A 20720-nucleotide genomic window follows, 5' to 3' on the forward strand; every position below is an offset into this window, starting at 1 on the left:
CCCCCCTCCTCCGCGGGCCTGTGCTGGAAGCAACGTCCATCACAACCTCTCAATTACTGGGACTTTCAAATTTGGTAACATCCCTCAGGCTTTTAAAGAAAGATATCTGTCCTTACCGTTCTGTAGTATTTTTTTTAAATAGTTTATTGTCAGGTTGGTTTCCATATAACACCCAGTGCTCATCCCCACAAGTGCCCTCCCCCATGCCCATCACCCCCCTTCCCCTCTCCCCCACCTCCATCAGCTTTTCTGTAGTATTTTTATACTGCTGATTTAATTTATGCTTACATGTGGCCTTAGTCCTGAAAAAGTTAAAAAATTCCCTGAACATACTTTTTTGTGTACACGTACCTAGGATTTTAATGAGCTGGTGTCCTGGACCGTGGCTACTGACTTGCAGGGCCGGCTGCCCCAGCCTGAGACTGCCAGCCTCCCCCAGCTGGACCCGTGCTGGGGGAGGAGGGGGGCAGAATGGCAAGAGAGAAGTGAGGCTGCCACCCCAAACCGTGGACAGCGCCTGCGTGCCAGGCTCTTCCCGGCTTCGTTGCCTGCGAAGCGGTCAAGGAGGACACACTCTGCCTTGGCACCTTCTGGGGTTTTTTTTTATTTCCTAAAATTTACAAGGCTTCACAGTGGCCTAAGCTAAGCTTTTCATGAGGGGACCGTCAGAACCTGAAGTAAATTGGGAATGGGCACGAAGGCAGGATGGGCAGAGGCTGGAATGACGGCGGTTTGTCCCCATCTGGGGCCATGACACCACTGGGCCGTCTAAACAGCACAGTCATCTGGACAGAATACACAGAGAGCTGCCAGCCCAGCACCCCAACACAACGAGACAAGCTGGAGTACCCAGCAGACCAGCCATCCGAGCTGTACCCCAAACTGGGGACTCTGAAGCGGCCGCCCACGGTCCAGTGCGTGTGCTTTTTGGCTCAGATGCCCACTGTTGGTGGCTATGGGAGTTGAAGAGCTTCGCTCTAGTGCCCAGGGTCTACACCTGCGGGGGAGAGGCACCTTCGGTTCTAAATCTCACTCTAGTCAAGTGGCTTCCACTTGCCGGTCAGGCTGGGCTCCGAGAAGGCTGTTCCCCTCATGGGACCTGAGACGCCATCGCTCTTCCTCCTGTGTCTGAAATTCTACCATTATAGTCCTCTTCTAAGGAGAGCTTTGCTAAGTGGAAATACTCCTGAAAAGGTCTTATTTTAAACACATACTCAAAAATCAGATATCACCTAATGTATACCAAGAATCTGCTGGGTACAGTAAAATGCCACCTGAATGGTCTCTGCTAGCTCAGCTGACAGCCAATGGGGACAAGGGACATCAGACAAACAAGCCTATAAACAAACTGTGATGTGATCAGAATGAAAACATACAGTTCTTTTTTGATAAAGGAGTAAGGGAGGAATTTGGGGGAGTTAGTGTTTAAGGGCATAAGAAACAAATAGAATTGATCCATCAGAAGAATGGCCTGAGCTAGAAAAAATAAAAGTGTATTTGTCAACATGGATATAGTTTCTGGAGCAATGCAAGTGAATGCGACCACGTGGGTGTAAAAGGGTCAAATGCAGTTGTGAGGCCCTCCCACACACGGGGGTCAGCAGAGAAGCAGGGGCTGGGGGAGGGGTCAGGAGGGACACGGGCCATCGACATGGGGTGCCAGCAGATATCTGACCACCAGGGAGGAGCTGGCGGACAGACAGAGCATCCGCAGAGAGCAGACAGGTGGTGGACTCACTGGGACACCAGGCCTCGATGGAGAGAGGAAGTAGACAGGGAAACTTTTCCATATGTTGACAACAAAGTGGTGAAATGTTCCCATGGTGCAGGAAAAACAAACCAGGAACTAGAAGATTAAGAAACACAGAATATCATCTCAGGAAGTTAAACATCCATTTCTTAGCGGTTCCAGTAACAGACACAGAGATAACAGAGAGAAGAAAAATCTGTAAACATAAAGGATAAAGGGGCTATCATTAAAACTTTGCAGAGAAAAAAAGTCACCAAAAAAGAAGCTAGAACCACACTAGCATGTGACTCATCCCTACCCCCGACACTAGAGTAGGGTGTGAGGTGGCTGAGATGTGGGCAGAGCTGCTGACCAGTGTTCCCACCAACACCTCTATGTCTGGACACATTTCTTTCTTTTTTTTTTCTTTTTTTTTTTTTAGTTTATTCATTTATTTTGAGGAAGAAAAATATTTATTTATCTTGTAGGTGTATGAAAGCAGGGGAGGGGCAGAGAGAAGGGAGACAGAATCGCCATCAGCGTACAGCCCGATGCGGGGCCGAACTCACAAACCGTGAGATCATGACCTGAGCTGAATCAAGAGTCAGACACTTAACTGACTGCACCACCCAGGCACCCCTGGACAAATTTCTGAAGAAACTGAATTCTTGAGTTGGACAGAGGCACTGTGCAGACTGCAGCCTAGGGAGGAAGCCCCGGAGCAGAGCAAGAAAGCCTCTGAGATGAGGAGACAGAGTCTGCACATCAAGGCTCTGAGGACAGCTGGGAATGTAACACAGAACAGAAGAGAGTTGGCACTATGCAGAAAGGGGCTCCCAAAACCTGCCCGGAGGTGTCCTTGAGGTCCTCGTTGAGAACTGAGCTCTGTGTGTTCAGAGCAAAACTCAGGGAGGCTGGACAAGACTACTACTGAGCAGCCCCACTGAGCGACCAGCAGAGCCCGCGCAGAGCTCCACAGCATCGAGTCCTAACGGCCAATGTGCAGAGACTTCTTCAGGCACCTAGCACTCAGGTAACAACCCAGAGAGGCCGACCCTCAGGAGCAGGGCCGCTCCAGCTCTAGTGACATTCCCACAGACCCACCCTATTAAAGTACAAAGTAACTGCCTGACGGACCACAAGTCAACACCCTTCACAGGTCCAAAATCTTCTAGCTTACAATCTAAACATAAGGGACATGAGAGAATCAGAAATACATGAGAATAAGCAGAAACCTGTGGCCTTCTTATGAGGAGGAAAGTCAGTAAACAGACCCAGGCCCAGAAATTATGGGGCTGATGGAGTTAGTGGACAAGGACTTGGAAACAGCTAGTATGAATAAATTTTAGATTTAAGAGGCAAACAAAAGACAGGAAAAAAAAAAAAGTTAGATTTTTTTAAAAAGCAGCTGAAAAATGGGGCGCCTGGGTGGCTCAGTCGGTTAAGTGTCTGACTTTGGCTCAGGTCATGATCTCACGGTTCATGGGTTCGAGCCCTGCATCGGGCTCTGTGCTGACAGCTAGCTCAGCCTGGAGCCTGTTTCAGATTCTGTGTCTCCCTCTCTCTCTCTCTCAAAAATAAATAAAACATTAAAAAAAAAGTAGCTGAAAAACACAAGATCTGAAATGAACACTTCACTGGATGGGTATAGTAGATTAAATGTTACAGGAGAAAGGCTCACGAAACTTGAAAACCAAGCAACAGGAACTACTCAAATTGAAGCACAGAGAAAAGAAGCTTAAAAGCAAGCCTTGGTGTGCAAGGAGCACAGGAGCCATAAACCACGCATGTAACCAGGAGACCCAGAGTGAGAGGTGAAAGCCAACAGAGAAAGAGAACAATGTTTGATGATATAATGCTCATTTTGTTTCCAATCTGGTAGGAAACAAACTCCATGATCCAAGAAGCTCAAGAATCCCAAGCAGAACAAACATTGAGTGTACCACTCCAAAACTCAGCTTAAACAAATTACTGAAAACCAGCGCTCAAGGGAAAAAATCTTACAAACAGCCAGAGAGAAATCTCTAAAATCCTATATACAGCAAAATTACACTTCTGAAATAAAGATATTTTCAGAGAAAAAAAATCAGGAAACTGAAATGAGCATGATAAGAAATGTAAAAGTCAACTTCTCTAAAGGAAGAAAGATGATGCTGAAGGAAACGTGGTCTACACCAGAAATGGTACACAAAAAGACTTCTCATCTGTGAACTCCTCTCAAAAGCAACTGACTGTTGAAGGTAATGGTGGGAAAATTACAGCCAAGGGGCCAAATCGGGCTTGCCTGTCTTTATACACTTTCACTGGCGCCTTGCTGCTCCCGTCTCCAGTCCTGACCATAGCCTGCGAGGCCCCCGTGTCTCATGCAAGCCCTCTCAAGCCAGACGACAGTGTCCCGGGCCTGCCTCAGTGTCACGCAGGAGGAAAGCACATGTGTGAAGCATCCCTCGTCTCCACTATGAAGTATCTTCTCCACTCACGATGCCCCTAAACCACTCCAAAAAGAGATCGATAGGACCTAATTAATTTTATGACTGGCGTTGAATTTATCTGTTCCGGCCACGGACAGTCCTCTCCCTACACAATTGTTGCTAGTGCACAATGAAAATATCGATGGGAAAAAACAGAACTACTCTAAAGGAAAATTTTGTTTATACTTTAAAATATGAAGTACTAAATTTTATGAAATTATTTTATGAAAATCACATTTTGAGGGGGAATAAGTAGGCATTGTCTTCTAATAACAAACATACCCTACACTCCTGCAGGAGGAAAGGGTTTTCACATTTTTAAAAAACACAAATCCTTCTAAGGAATAAAAATATAACATTTTATAAAAACAATGCACTTTTCTTTTAATGAGTACTGATCAACTGTGTACTAATTAGATAGAGATGCCCCATGGTGTTTTCCCTTAATGTTGTCCAGATGTGACTGGTATTCTCAACTACAAATTTTAAAGAGAAACAAAACCCTTTTGAATTGTATCCGTGTCCTGAAAGAACGCATTCCACTTCGTGTGGCCCGTTTCTCGGACTCCAATTCCAGAGAGCACTGTTACTAAGAGGGACCAGCCCACTCACCTTGGCCGCCCCCCAGCAGGAGGGAGTAAACGCGCTGGCGCACTGGGCGGTAGACAAAAGCCTGGCTGGGCAGAGCTTGGTCCAGCGCGTCCTCCAGGGTGTTGCTGCATTCGATCTCCCCGCTGCTCATGATGTTGTACACCAGGTAGCTCTCTGCCTGGACGTGATGTGCTCTAGCAACCTGTTCAAAATTCAAATATAACTGGTTTCTCCTTGAAAACAAAACAGTGACCTCTAAAGAGAAAAAACAACAGCCTTGTATCACATGCCAGTGTTTTCAGGCTTTCAGAAACGGAGTAACTGTCCCTCAAGCCCCTGACATCAAGCTGGCATTTGTTTCCTTTCCTTGGGGCTTCTAGGCTCGAACTGTCATGTACCCCTCCCCCACCTGCACCTCCCAATCGCCTACCAGACCTAGCGCACAGCGTGTTGTCTGCCCCATGCTAGACGTTCCTACGAAAGGCTCGGACTGGCTTCAGCCCACTCCCTTCTCCAATCCGCCCTCCACAGCATCAACACCCTGGGTTCTCAGAAGCAAGTCCAGTCACTATCTCCTCAAAGCACCTGAATGGCTACCACAAATCTTCACCCTAACATTCAAGGCCCCGGCGTCCTCTTCCCTTACACCAACACACCTCCTAAAGATGGCTACAATGCAGTCACAGTGGAGCACCTCCACTGTTCCTCAGGAAGACTCAATCCTTCCCCATCCTCCCTAGGGCCTCCGGAAATGTGCCCCTTTTCTGGGCCTCCCCCCTCCCCACTTCACAAGCCCCTCTCCCGAGACAGTTCACCTCAAAGGTCACGCTGTCTTCTGCTCCCAAACAGAACCCGCCTCCCCTTGCCTCATGGGGCTTATGGCCATACACAACTGGGAAATGAGTGGCAGTTGGGAACCAGCAGGGGCCAGGTCAAAACGGGAAAAGCAGAGAGCCCAGAGCGGTGCCGTGTGAGCTGGCGGGGGTGCTGTCTCGTGCTCGTGCTCGACGTGAGTCCTGGGATGGCTGAGCAGCAGACCCCGCCCGCCTCTAGGCACTGAGGCACCCTGCAGGCTCCACTTCGGCACTGCTGTCCCTTTGCCCGTGTGCCTCTCCCTGTCCTGTCCTCCAGGCAAAGTGTCGCAGCGGCTCCAAGTTCTATCTCTGAAGCCAGGCTTGAGTGTAGGAGCAGCTTCCTGACGAATCTTCCATGCTCGCCCTTCTAGACTACTGACCACGACCCACCTCCCCACATGCGAGCCGGGAACGTGGATGGGATCTTGTAAAGGGTCAAACCTGCAGTTAGAGGCTCGGGTTCAAAGCCAGGGGGTCTGCCAAGTACTAGCTGTGTGACTGCAGACAATGTCATTTAGCCCTTCACGTGGGGAGGGAGGCAAGCACATCTACCAACAGAGCCATGTGACAACTAAGGGAGACGATGCGAAGAACACCCGCCAGCAACTATTAACAGCCCCACAAACATGGATCGGTGTAGAATCATCTCTGCATGGTCCATATTAAACTAGCATTCTTACATCCAACCTCATGGTAAAACCAAACCAAATAAATTTAAGCAAAATTAGATTTAGGTCTTCACTGTCTGTTTTCCTCACTTTGAGTGATGAGGCTGCCTAGGTGACTTCTAATTCTGTGTTGAGAGACAGCCTTTCCCCCAGGCTGTACCTCTCCTTTCCCCCCATCCAGGCGCACTCGCACCCAGGGCTCAGATTCTGCCTGCCCTCCAACTTCCAAGCCACGTCCTTTGTTTCCCATGAAGTACTTCAGGATGTCTCCAGGTAGGGTAATTTTAACTCCTTAATACTTTTCACCTATACTTCTCTTACAGTACATCTTGCATTCTACTTTTTACCATAATTTTTATGTTGATAAATTAACTTATCTGCTACAATGTATGCAATAAAGGGAGAGGTGAAGGACTTCTCAGATATGAGAACCCAGGAGGTTGTACAGGACAGAGGGCAGGAGCCACTAAAGGAAAGGCCCTAGAGATATGAGAGAAAAGGAAGGCTGCCTTCTAGATTCAGCGAGCAGCTACTATGAGATGCAGCATGACAGACACAAGGGGCTCAGCAGTGAGAGACACAAACAAGACCCTGCCCTCACGGCACTGTCCCAAGCATGACATTCCAGTGAGGTGTGCACTACAGCAGGTGGGCGGTCGGTTGGGGCTTCTCTGAGTGAGGGACCACCCAGCTGTGACAGAAAAGACTAGCAGCCATGAACTAGCACAAGGGGCAGAAGAGCACGTGCAGGGCCATGACGGACAAGGGACTGGCCAGGCTAGAGAGGGGCGGCGGTGAGGTGAGGGCAGCGCGGCCTGCGTAAGGCTGCTGCTTCCACCCTGAGTATGGAGGAAGGCTTTCCTTCTGCACGCAGCATGACCAGTGGATTGGAAGGGACAGAAGTCCACAGGGAAGAGTTGTGAGCCATTCCTGAGTAATCCAGACCAGAGACCGCGTACGCGAGGGTGGGGAGACTGACTGACTGACTAGGTACAAGTAACAAGATGGGGAGAGAACAGTTAACGGGAGTGATTAATTCCTAGGTTTGAACTTCATACCCACACAGAAAATGGTGATGCTCTGGTAGGAACAAGAGAAGGTTTGTGGGTAGGAAACAACACGTGGAACTCACCTGGCACAGAACCTCACACATCACAGGTGGTTAATAAATCATAGTTTTCCGTTAAAACTCTCAAGAGCTCTATGCCACTTTCAGAATCAAGTGCAAACTCCTAGCGGGGCATGTAATAACCTTCCCCATCTGGCTACATGCTGTCCCTTCCAGTCTCTCCCCATGTCCCCCAGGCCCTAAAGCAACAAAGAGTTGCCCATTCAGAACAAATATCAGTTCTCAGGAAGGTCTGGCTCCTCTTCTACCTTTTGAGTAACTTCTCTCTGTACTTAACCCCAGTGATCTCTCCTTCAAATTCCTAGAGCCCTCTTCTATAATAGGCATGCACCAATATCAAACATGCTTTATAATGTGAGTTTCCATATGCATTAGGTCATACTTCCTAACTACATGGCTAGAGTCCTGTTCTGTGCCCCCCACGGTGCCTCAACGGCTACAAGTAGGCAACAAATGCTCATGACAAATCCATCAATGGATATCTTTTCAATCATGATATGCCAGATTTGGGTGGGCACATGTACATACCTTTAAGATTTCAGGGTCTGAAACCATGGTTACTTGTAGTTTGACTTCAGGCTCCATAGTCACAAGGTCTTCTTTTTTAATTTCAGGGTTTGTACATACACCTGCTTCTAGCTTAAATTCAGGGTCTGCACCTAGAGGTGATTTTTGATTGATTTCAGCGTGTGTACACATGGGATCTCCTTGCTTGGATTCAGGATGTGTATACACAGGAACTCCTTGCTTGGATTCAGGGTGTGTACACAGGGGGAATCCTTCCTTGGAGTCAGGATCTACACACACGGGAACTCCTGGCTTGGAATCAAGGTCTGTAGACACAGGAATTCTTTGTTTGGATTCAGGGTCCATACACACGGGAACTCCTTGTCTGGATTCAGGGTCTGTACACACGGGAACTTCTTGCTTGGATTCAGGGTCTGTACACATGGGAATCCCTTGCTTGGATTCAGGGTCTGTACACACGGGAACCCCTTGCTTGGATTCAGGGTCTGTACACATGGGAACTTCTTGCTTGGATTCAGGGTCTGAACTTATGGATCCCACCTCCTTGTCCAAAGTTATTAAACCCTTAGGCTTTTGGAAAAACCATGGAGATTTCTGTCCTGGCAAAAGATATGATGCCACACCCTTATAAAAAAGAGCTTTGTTTGGTCCCAAAGGTAACATGTCTTCTAGCTTTTTCTCACCTTGATGCAAGCGAAGAACTTTAGATATATGGTCTGCTACAGCTAAGATGATGTTCCCTTTTTTGTCAAAGTTTTCCTTTACAGAGGTATAGGAAGACAAGCACTTGTACCGAAAGCTTTCAAACATGCCTTCTGGGATAATGTCGTTGCCAAGTAAGCAGGCCAGAAGAGGGAGGTCTGCCAGGCTGATGTCCAGACTCTCACAGAGCTTCTCTCTGCAGAGCATGACGGTATCAAGACTCTCCAGGCAGAGCTCGCTGATTGAAAAGTAGGGACAGGTATCATAAATTAGGTAGTCGGTGTCCTCTCCAAGAATGCCCAGACAGTTATTCTGGAGGCCGTAAGACGCCACCTCGTAGTCAGCCTCTTGTAATGAACACAGGGTTTCCTGGCCCAGCGTCTTCAAAGCAAATCGTGTAAATATGGCCAGCCCTGAGGGGATGAAGAACATGTTTCTGCCGGGCTGCTCTTTGCGTGACTTGATGTAATGGAAAATCCTGGAGATCTCCCTGTTGTTCTTAAGTCTTCGTTTCACCCACTCATCTCTCTTGTCCTGCTCCACCATGCCATCAAAGAAGAATATCAACTTGATGCCAACAGCTGTAAAAGTCTTAACAAAATCCTGCAAAGCAGAAAAGTATTCCCGCCACTGGCCACCGCAGATCCAAGATTGGGGAGTATACCAGTATCTGAGACAACACATGGCATCAACCACAATGGTGGGAGTACATCCAGGATACTTGTTTCGGTGCTGTTCTGCCAGTTCTTTGAAATTCACCACTGTACAAATATGTGGGCAGGTACTGCCCACGAATCCCTGCAAACCTCTCACACCCATAATGGAACAGGAAAGGATCTGGAAAGGAAAATAAATTCATAATTATGGCCTTATCACTAGACACAGGATACCTTTTAAAGTAAATAACCATAAGACAATACTTAATATTCACTATTTTCAAAACCATCTAGGCACTAACCAGATGTATAACGTGACATACTGGTTAGGAGCCTAAAAGAGTTTTCACTGAAGACAAAGAGGAACTCTAACCTAAGCATCAGTCACCGAAGTCGGCCTTCATAAGGACAACACAGTGTAGCAGTCCTCTAAGATTTGTATTAAAACTATTAATAAAGGGTAACAGCTTTCAAAGAATACATGTAACACGAACACGGATGTTCCTCAAAATCATCTTGCTGAGTGAAAGAACTTAGACCAAGCAGGAATATATGCCACATGACTCATTTATATGAAATTCGAGTCCACTGAGACCAGGGAGCAGGCAGCAGTGGTCCGGGGTGGGGCAGGTGGGAGGGAGGGATTTACGTAATGGAAACTCTTGGAGTGACGGATATGCTCACTACCTTACTTGTGGTGATGGCTTCACGAGTGAACACAGGCTAAAACCTCATCAGATTGTATACTGTAAGTAAGCAGTTTACTGTATATCAAGTATACCTGAATTAAGGTATCAAACCTGGTATCATACCTGGAAACTTTACTATGCCAAATGTTTGTAACATTTGAGTTCGTGACTGGCTTTGAACAGAAAACTGCCCACTCTAAAATGCAGAAACAGGGGCGCCTGGGTGGCTCAAGTCATGGCTTAGGTCATGATGTCACAGTTGGTGGGACTGAGCCCCACACTGGTCTCTGTGCTGACAGCACGGAGCCGACTTGGGATTTGCTCTTTCCCTCTCTCTCTGCCCCACCCCCATGGTCACTTACTCACTCTCTCTCAAAATAAATAAATAAACTTTAAAAAAATGCAAAAACTGACAAAGTAGTTCAAAGACTTCAAACTGGAAATCTGACAAAATCCTTAGCAGGGTAACTTATATAAAAAGTAAGGTGTCCCATATATAATAAAGGATGTAATATATGACATTTTTCAAGTGGGTAATAGCATCTGTCACTGATCAGAAAAAATTCCATGATGACATCTTTGATCTTTTTTTTTAATATATTTTTTAAATGTTTTATTTATTTCTAGGAGAGAGAGAGAGAGAGACAGCGTGAGCAGCGGAGGGTCAGAGAGAGAGGGAGTNTTGATCTTAATGGCCTATGATTTTCACTTTGGTTTTCTTTTAACATTCATCAGGACTTCACGTCCACTGACAGAACAAACAAAAACTCCTTATTACATAAATAGCTACGGGGGGCGGGAGGGTGGACAAACGATGCCTCTCCAGGCTCCAGGCTCGGGACAGAGGGGCGCCACCCGCTGCCAGCACGCATCCGTGACGAAGGGGCTCGGGGCACACTCGCCTCCTACCAGACAGCGCGGGTCACTCAACACACAAAATCTCCAGTCTTTAAATCAACTCTGGCAGGTGAAACACTGTAAGCTCTACTTTACAAGTGAAGAAACTGCAAATAAACTACTATGTTGAGAAAAGGTACCCTTACACAGGACTATCTTTTAAGAATTTACTGCCTGTTAATGGACACTGGCCCCTAGCGAAATTTGAAGTTACTTATCTGTTTAATAGCCATGAATATTGAAAAAATATATAAACATGGAATGGACATAAATCATACACATTTATGTATGTTGAAATTTAGAGAAATCTTGCTCATTGAGTTATTAAATATACCCCGAATCACTGCAGAACTATCCCCTCATAGCATTGACCTTGGGAACATGACCAAGGTACAAGCGTTTGAAGCCCAAACTGGACTTCCTGGTTATTTCAGCTCTAAGGTGGCTCTACAGTCTGGGCTTCTGGGTGCAGATCCTCTGTTTATGAAGGTTACGCGGTATTTCTGAGGCCAGATGGTTTTTCTCATGCGAGTCCAGCACAGTAGTCTGGCCCCGGTCTGGATGGAGAGCGGAAGAACACAAAGGGTGGTCAGGACGGATTACAGAGACGATGCTTAGGCCACACAGCCTGCAAGCCATTACTCTGTGCCTCGCTTGGCGAAAAGCAGACTTGCACGGACTAAAGGCGATCTTACAGGTTCGGACCCTGTCTGTACGATGACATGAGACTCCGCCGCGCTCACCAGGTTCTCTGGGGGTGCCGGCCACCCGACAAAGCCCAACGCCAGCGCTGAAGGGCCCCTCCCGGCAGGCCCACCAGTGGCCAGTGGGGCCTCCTAGTCTGGCTCGCTCAAGGCGCACGTGGGGACAAAGCCGGAGCGCAAGAGAACCTGCCCTCAGTCCCGGCTCCCACACAGACGTGGGCTCCCGTTTGTGCAGCAGCTCTGCCACATTTGGGTTGGCCGCCTTCCCTCACCAATAAAAAGGGATTTTTGTTTCAAGCATTTTTCTACTAAAACTGCAAGTGACAACACTGTGTTGCTCAAAACACTCTCTTCTTTATTTTGGGAGAAGTCAGGCTCAGCCTCTGCTTTGATTTTATTCAAATGTTTTCCTCCTTTCCCACCCAGCAGTGAAAAGCTCACTATTGTAATTAAACATGTACGTTTTTTTCCTCTTTCACTCTGCCACTTTCTCACATTCTGAATCACAGATTACCTCAGGAATGTCACGTTACAGTGTGCTCTTCTATGGCATTTACAAAGAAAGATTTGGACGGCCAAAGACCTGGAACCGGGGACTCTGGAAGGCCTCTTCCGGTCCTCTGGCTCTGGTGCTCCCGCCACCTACCCCTTGACGAGATACCCAAACTCCGGTCCTCTGGCTCTGGTGCTCCCGCCACCCACCCCTCGACAAGATGCCCAAACTCATGGGAAATGAAATGGCTACAAAAATAATTCTGTGGATATTACCATTGTAAATAATTTTAGTTTTTTTTTTTTTTTTGGTGAAGGGTTTATATGGCTGACCCTTGAACATGGGTTTGAACTGCATGGGTCCACTTACACGTGGATTTTTTTATGTAGTGCAGTATAATAAATATATCTTTTCCTTATGATAGTCTTAATAACATTTTTTTTTTCTCCAGCTTACTTTATTGTAAGAGCACGGTATACAACACATATATTGTACACAAACTGTGTCAGCCGACTGTTAGCCATACGGCTCCTCGCCAACAGTAGGCCATGAGGAGGTAAGTTCTTAGGGGGCCGGATTTCTGACTGTGTGAAGGGGCCAACCGTACTGAGGTTTTTCACTCTTTAAAGGTGGTTTCGAAGATGAATACAAAGATATACAAAGATATACGCACATATACATATATATATATACAAACACACTATATACATATATATATGTATATATACGCACAAACACATAATTTTCATTATCCCGATATTGTTTAGAAAGAAAACACATGTCTCACTAGAGAGGAGTCTTCTGGCCCAAAATGCAATCTGGGAATCACTTCCATTACTGTGGGCCTCCTCTGGGCAGAGAATGTCACTTTGTCACATCCCCAACACCCAGCACTGTGACCGGCATGCCAGGGGCCCAGTAAGCACTTGCAAATAAATGAATAAAAGGAGGCATTCATTGAACAGGAGGCGTATAAAGAGAAACCAGAAATCAACAAGTTTACGGACTCCATTTGCAGGTAAAGAAAGAGTAGGAAGCAGAGTCCCTGCCCTCAAGTAGCTGACAACCTGGTCTGGGAAACAAAGCGTCAATGCAGGGAAGTTCATGAAGGAGGAGGAGCAGGTGCACACGTCCAGAGCATGTCTCAATGGAAGGGCCTCCTGAGAACAGCTTCCCCTATAGAGCAGACCTATCCCAACTCACTGGTTACCAGGAAATGAAGGAGAGAAGAGGAAAGAGAAGTCCAGAAGTTCCTTCATTCACAATCTTTCGATGATGAAAACTTAGAGAATGAAGAGTGCAGTGCCTCAGAACAGACACATCACCCTGCCTGCCACTGACAGAAGGGGCCCAGTCCCTCTGGACACAGGGACAAATGGACTCGAGACAGCACACTGACGGGGGTGGGAGGGGGGACACACTTCCTACCCAGAGATCAACGTCTGCAGAAGGACAATCAGTAGGAGCAGCTCTGGCCACCCTAAAGCACCGCCATCCAACAGTGTCAAAGCATGATTTCCAAAGGCCAGAAGATAAGCCATGCAAACGTGAATTAATGAGGAAGTCTGTGCAGGGGATGCGGGTTCAGAGGGCAATGGAGAGCTGGAGTTCACTGAAGAAAGCTATTTTCAGTTGGAGACAAATTAGGTTGTAGTTCTACAGCACAATGAAATCAAAACCTTTGAGTTTATTTTTATCAGACAGAAATAATTTGTATCTGTACAAGACAAAAACCCATAAATTAACATGGAACAGCAGCATCTGGGCTCTAATCCAGAATAACTGGAAAACTCAAGAGAGGCACATTCGGTTAGAAAGCTAAACAATCATGGGTGAATCTGTTAAATGATGGTCCACGCGATGGTGACAAAACACACAGTCCTCCTTTTTCTTTGCTTCATTTCCAGGTCTTAGGTGTTCCCTCCCTTCCCTCAGGGGGGCCCCCTTGTAGCTGGACATGGGGCTTCTTTCTCTGGTTCCCTACCAACCTCATCTACAAAGGGAAACGTACAAGGACCCCCTTCAGCACAGCAAGGCAAGAACAAGGACTGAAAACTCCGTGAAAGGAAAACCTATCCCACACCAGCACATGGGACAAGGTTAGTTCAGGGTTTATGAATATTCATGAATGCTCAAACCAAGCGAACAACTAAGCTACAACTTATGAGTGGCTGCCACCTGCACTGGCGTCCATGCTTCAGAGGCCCTCCACCCAGGACTCATTAAACTACTGAAAGGATGCTCCCCTGGGGCAGATTTCAGTCAGGTCCCTCTGGGCCCTCCTCTCAACAAGGCCTCAACCTTGGACTTCCATGTACGTCCTGGCTGAGTCCAGTTTCAGCAAGAGTCCTGTTGAGTCTGTCTGGAGAAAACTCATGCCCTTGATACATGACCACCCTCAAGATCTGATCAAATGCTTTGTCCGCCTGGTTCGCACAGACCCCCTCCCTCTGCTGGCAGGCTACCCATCCCCAGGCACCTTTGCTGTGTTCAGAGCTGAGCCCCATCTCTCTCCCTTGGTGGGGCACCCTACCGCAATCATCTTAGGTAAACCCTTCCTTACTCTTTCAGCAAGTGTCAGAACATTTTTTTCTTCCACACAGCATCTCTAAGAAGCTATTCAAATGAGAAATGGAAAGCCTGCGCCTATTAGGATGTACACATGTACACTGTATGTCTAGGTACAGATGTCCAGACTCGGGATGTCCTGGAGGGCCCTCCAGGACACAGTCAGGCCATGACCACTGGTGCCAAGATCCAGAAAACGGGTGCATGGCTGATGTAGGCACTCAGCAGTTGCTAGGTCTATAGGTCAATCCCCTGAGCCGTGCCCTGGGGAGAAGTGACAGACCCGTAGGCAGTACAGTACTGTCAATAAAAGGAAAGGCTCTAGTGAGTTCAGATTCTAACCTCCACCCGAAAGCAGTAAAATTCTGAGCAACTCACTTTATTCTACAAGCTTCATTTTTCCTTTCTGCAAAATCAGACCTGCCTTATACGCTGTGATGCAATTTCACTTGTATTACAAATTTATTCATAAAGCATACCATCATTGCCTAAAGTTAGTAAAATCAGCACAGCACCAGTCAAAATTCTTAAATTATCTCAAAATTTAAAACAAAGCAATATAAGTTTTAGTGAGGTTTTATACTGTATACGATTTTTACAAGTTGGTTTACTTTTTAATATCAGGGATAGATTTATTCATAAAAATGTTTCTAATTTAACAAGTAGCCGTATTTTTTTCAGAAAAGTCAGAGATACACAAAGGGGGGGAAAGACTACTCATAATCTCATTTTCCAAAGACAATGACTACAACAATTTTAGAGTACATATTTCTAGACTTTTTTTGTTATTACTCATTGTTTTTAAAAATTGGGATACTTTTCTGTAATCTACTTTTTTGTCTTAATTTATCAAGAATATATTTCTAAATCACTGTGTTAACCTTCTGCTGTAGTGTTACTTTCAATGGATGCACAATGCCATAAATAAGAAAGTGAACCCCATCTGTGTATATAAATCTTTGAGCACATTTCTGAGCATTCCCTTGGGACAAATCTTGGACGGAAACTGCTGAGTCAAGTAAACACACATACTGGTCCTTTTTTCTTCAACAGGGTATCATTTGTGGCTGCCACTCGTTAATACTTAGTTTCCTCAACAATACCAAAGGGTCTTGTCTGAACACACATCTGATTAGCTCCTTCAGCAAGCACCTTAGGTCACTCACTACAGCAGACCGTCGCTACCAACAAGAGACGGGGGTCCTGCCCTCCAGAGGCTTATACTTCATCAGGAAAACATTCAACCAGCAACAGTCACTGGGGCATAGCTCTAGGCCAGAGAAATGGCACAGAGCCAGGGGACACTCAGCAGGAAGACCCTAGCCAGATCCAGGACTCACAATGGCTGTCCTGAGCACGGGCACTAGAAGTGAGACTTGATGAAAGGCAGGAAAGACAGGTGCACCAGATGGAGATGAGACAGTGGGCAGGCAGGAGGCACAAGAGTAAAAAGATTGAAAATGTTTTAAAGTTCATATCTTTTTTTTTTTTTGACCAGTAAATGGGTGGTTCTAAGGTGTTTAAAATATGTGTTCTATTAAGCAGTTTAACCTGCGATGTTACTTATACCATGTGTTCCTCAAACATGGAAAATGGGGGGGTGGAAAACAACCAACCTCTCAGTGTGGCTAGAACTCTGATTTAAAAGAAGGAGAGGAGATGAGGCTGCAGTCAGGGCCAGACAACACAGGGGCTTGTTAGCCACACACGCATCTGCACTTCATCTCAAAGGGAGATTAGATATCGTTCAAGCCTCCTAAGCAAGTACATTTTAGAAACACTTACCTGACGTCATGGAGAAAGGATGGAGACAGGCAAAACTGGAGATAAATGCGGGGGCTCTGGCAGGCACTGGTGGCTCTAGCTGCCCAGTATCCAAACACCTATTTTGGAAAAACCCTAACACTGGAAGGACGCAGGGTCCTAATTCCCATTGCAAAGACAATGGAGGAAGAGACCCTCCTCTGGCCCCATACATACCAAAGGCAGGAGTTCTAAGTTCCCATACTTGCTCAGGAAATATTCATCTGGTGTTTACTGTACTCCAGACCCTGTGCTAGCAGCTGTGGACGCAGCAATGGATAAGACAAAGTCACTAAGATACAAGACCTGAGAGGGAGTGAAAGGCACAGGGTCCATCAGAAAAGAAAGCCTGGCAGTGTGCACACGTGTCAAAATGCACCATCCAGTGCACTTACTCTAAAAGCCCCACAGCAGACATCTCTAGTCCCATGGGCACACGATCCGCTCGTTCAGGGTTGTGAAAGGCCTGCTGTACCAGCAGAGAAGGAACGAGAACTGGTGCTGGACAGCAGCCACCAGCGTGTGCTGCCTTATGGCACCTGCCTGATAGAGCCGAGATTTGAACCCATCCCAGCCTCCAAAGCCTGTGTACCTTTCACTAAGCCACGGCCCCACCTAACTGTGGCACCTGAGTGGTCTGGTTGCTGCGGGCTCCAGAGCTGCAGACCACATCGCTCACTGCAGAATTGCCCGGTGGGTGTCCTTAGTCCAGAGAGCTCTCCTTCCTGAAGGTTCTCCCCGTCATAAGGGGACGAACAGAATGATCAGGACTGAAGGAGCAACCAGAACACTGTGCCTTTCCCTAACCCACTGCAGCTTGACAGGCCCCTTGAAGGTCAAGGACACACGATGTGACAACCACTGTCACTGAGCACAGGTGAAGATGCAGGTACGCCTGCACAAATTTATGCTTCATTTATCCAGAACTCAGGGTAAGAATCCAATATAAACTTATGAGTTAAGAGCTGAAACAATTTATTCGTTGGAGACTCTTCAAGCTCTTATTTATCACCTATGGACTATTTCTCTATGCAGTTCTAACAAGAAACTTCTACATCCACAGTAGAGAAACATACGGTAAGGACATCTGAGGCAGGCACCGACAGCAGCAGGAACTGTTGAGGGCTGACAAGGGGAGAGCAGGACAGGAAAACTAAAAAAAACCTGAAAGATACAAAAACTCCTTACAAGTAACAGGGGAAAAGCTTCCCACGCCTCAGCAACTTCTAACAGTGTTTACATCACAACTAACAAGTTACGTTTTAAATGTTTGAGATCATTAAAGAAAGTTTATACTATCCAGAACATTCTATTAAGAAAGCAGAGAAACAATATATTTTAGAAAGATTGCCATCCTAAATGGGAGATTTTAATGTTTAATGGGCCAAAGCCCAGAACTAAACTATCCAGAAAACTCCACTGTTTCAAACAGTTACTTTCCTCTTGTCCTGTTGGCAATGGTTTGAATATAAATGACTTGAAGATAACTTCACAATACTCTGGGCTAAAGCGCTGATGGGAATGGCAGTCCGGCTGCACAGTGTCATGGAACCTCGCGTGTCCCTGCAGGACTCTGCAGCCAGACAGTCAAACTGACAGACCTGAGGATTTGGTCCACCTTACAGGAAAGGTTCTACAGTAAAAGCAGTGGATTCCCTCTTACTGAGCAGTATTCATTTATAAAGAAAAGGGTGCTCAGGAGCTGGTTTTCTTGGTTGGCAATGTCTGACTGAAGACAAAATATTTAATCTCTTCGTGTATCACTGATTCCCTTTTTTGCACAAATTTAAATAATGATTTACCTCTCAATTTGATAGATTTTAAACTACTACCACAAAATCCTTTCAACAGATCTTACCTTATATAAGTAATTTAAACCTTAAATAACATGTTTTTGGTCTCTGAAGGTTTTTCCAACATCACCTTACAAAGAAAAACGTGTAAGAGCAAATTAAAAAGTTACTTATACTTACTATGAAGTTTTTTTTTTTAATGTTTTATTTTTATTTCTAGCAGAGAGAGAGGGAGTTACAGACTGAAACAGGCTCCAGGCTCTGAGCTGGCAGTCAGCACAGAGCCCGACGCGGGGCTCGAACCCACGAACCGCGAGATCATGACCTAAGCGAAAGTCGGGCGCTTAACCGACTAAGCCACCCAGGCGCCCCAACTATGAAGTTTTATAAAAAAAATTTATAGCATTAGGGTTACCTCACTTTCACACTAATAAAAGAAAGGATGCAATTAATTCTTCTGAATGATTCTCCAATGTATTGCTGTAGCTTCTTCCATAGAAATAAGAATTGCTTTTATGACCTCAAGTAAAGCAGACTTCTCGCCATTAACTTTTTCTTGAAAAAAGTGGCAACGCAGCAGGGAAATAAATCAATCCATGCAACTACACCATTGCAAAGGTTCTGCCAAAGGCACTCAGATCCCGACTTCCGGCATCCCCCTCCCCGACAGAGAGCAAATTAAAGTCCGGTTACGGCAGGAACTGGGCTCCACCCACTCCTATGTTCTCTCCAAGCCCCAGTGAGAAGCACACACATGAAGGGCAACATCTGAAGGACAAGAATGCAAACACCAAGACAGTAGGATGTGACAAATCGCAAGTTTCACAGGGATCCGAGTGGTGTAGGGCCTGAAGCCTACAGAGTTGGGGTCCTTCTTTATAAAAAACACAAAATTATAAACACAAGTCCACTGAGGCCTTTCCCGGTGCCTTGCAAGGAGCTCATGATAGTGAAGGACCCTGAGGCCTGACCTTCATTAGCTTCACAGTAAATCTACCCCATAAATGACACCCAGGTTAAGGCTCAGGGATGGCGCAGGACCTCAGATGCCACCTCCTTCAGTTTTCTCAGTCTGCAGGAAAGAAGCGACCAGAGGGTGCCATAGGTCTGGGAGACTAGGGATTCAGAAATGACACAAGGTAGGTGAGAGGGGTGTGGCGAGATGCGCAGTGAGGGGCTTGGCTCAGCTGTGGTGCTGTCAGCGCGCTTCCCGAACACAGTGGGTAAGGAAGGCACCAGCGCAGTTCTGAGACCAGAGGAACCATCAGGGCAGGGAGGAGCACTATGGCAGAGCTCAGGGACGGCAAGGGACAGGGTGATGAAGAGATCGAAACACAGAGAACGTGTGAAGGCTGTGCTGGTGCACACTGGGTAGCTCCTGACAGCAAGGCCCAAGCATGGGCAGGTCACTGAGCACACGCAGCCGTGAGGCCACAAACGACAGAGACCAAGGACAAGATCGAGGAACCACCATGAAATACAGTTCCAGACCAAACAACTTGATACACTCGGGAGGCGAGCGGTCAGGAGCCTGGTGCTCCAAACGTGTTCCCCAAGCCATTTCGCACTCCCTGAATCATCTCAAATGTCAAGCCAAAAACCTGGGTCATTAGAAATACCGACATCTCATGCCTTTCGCATCCAACTCAACTCCAAGTTCTCTCCACTGCCATTTTCGGGTTTGGGGTTTTAAAACTTCCCTCCTGCACAACTGCAGAAGCCCTGTTCTCATGATGTGCGATCGCCCACACCATCATCATACACCTGCCAGGCTGCCTTAGTAATGACATCTGACCACTTGGCTTCCTTGCCCCTAATTCTCTGTACCTTCCTGCCATTCCCCGTCTCTAATCAGCTATGTATCTTTTCTCAACTCTATCAGACAGTCTCAAACATGGTTTCCTCTGCAGGGACGAACGGCCTCTTGCTCCTCTTTCACCTCCAAACTCCTACTTCTTTAAAACTCATCTCAAATAGCCCCTTCCTGCAAAGAAACTTCCCGGCCCCTCCTTGGCCGCCTTAGACAAATGGTCCTCTGAGCTACCCCGACACTAGCCGGCTACCTTTTCATCTTTCTTTCTGCAAGGACCTAGCACTTGCCAGGTGCTGGAGCCCCGGCTTAGAACAGCCCAGACATGCCTGGGGCGAAAGGCACACAGGTTTTGAGACGCGACTGCAGAGATCAGAGAACGCCTCTCCGGGGGCGACCAAACCAGTTGTGCGGCCGGGTAGCCGGGGTGAGTGGACCGGAATCGGGACACCTNGGTGACAGGGATGGAGAGGCCCAGGAGGGGAAAGGCAGTGGGTGGCGAGTCCCAGGTCCCCGGAGGACTCGGACCCGGGCGCAGGGACCCGCGATGGGGCTCACGGCCGGGGCGGCAGCGACGGCGCAGAGCCGCAAGCGCGGCGAGCACAGCCGAGCCCGGCAGGCGGGGGGCGGTCGGG

General features: G+C 47.0%; 1 protein-coding gene across 7 annotated transcripts in view; it reads right to left on the reverse strand.

Moving 5' to 3' along the window:
* The window catches only part of FAM120B (family with sequence similarity 120 member B), an 82806-nt gene extending 66264 nt beyond the window's left edge, over positions 1 to 16542 (reverse strand). For all 7 annotated transcript variants that reach the window (XM_077757396.1, XM_077757400.1, XM_077757399.1 and 4 more), the window contains exons 1-3: positions 16465 to 16542; positions 7971 to 9509; positions 4813 to 4993 (exon numbers count right to left, since the gene is read on the reverse strand). In XM_077757396.1, the coding sequence (XP_077613522.1) occupies positions 4813 to 4993; positions 7971 to 9491 (1702 nt within the window). In that variant the 5' untranslated portion in view covers positions 9492 to 9509; positions 16465 to 16542. The remainder of the gene's footprint in view (positions 1 to 4812; positions 4994 to 7970; positions 9510 to 16464) is intronic.
* Between the last annotated feature and the right edge of the window lie 4178 nt (positions 16543 to 20720).

Source organism: Crocuta crocuta, unplaced genomic scaffold (assembly GCF_008692635.1).
Source record: "Crocuta crocuta isolate KB4526 unplaced genomic scaffold, BGI_CrCroc_1.0 scaffold506, whole genome shotgun sequence".
Classification (NCBI taxonomy): Eukaryota; Metazoa; Chordata; class Mammalia; order Carnivora; family Hyaenidae; genus Crocuta; species Crocuta crocuta.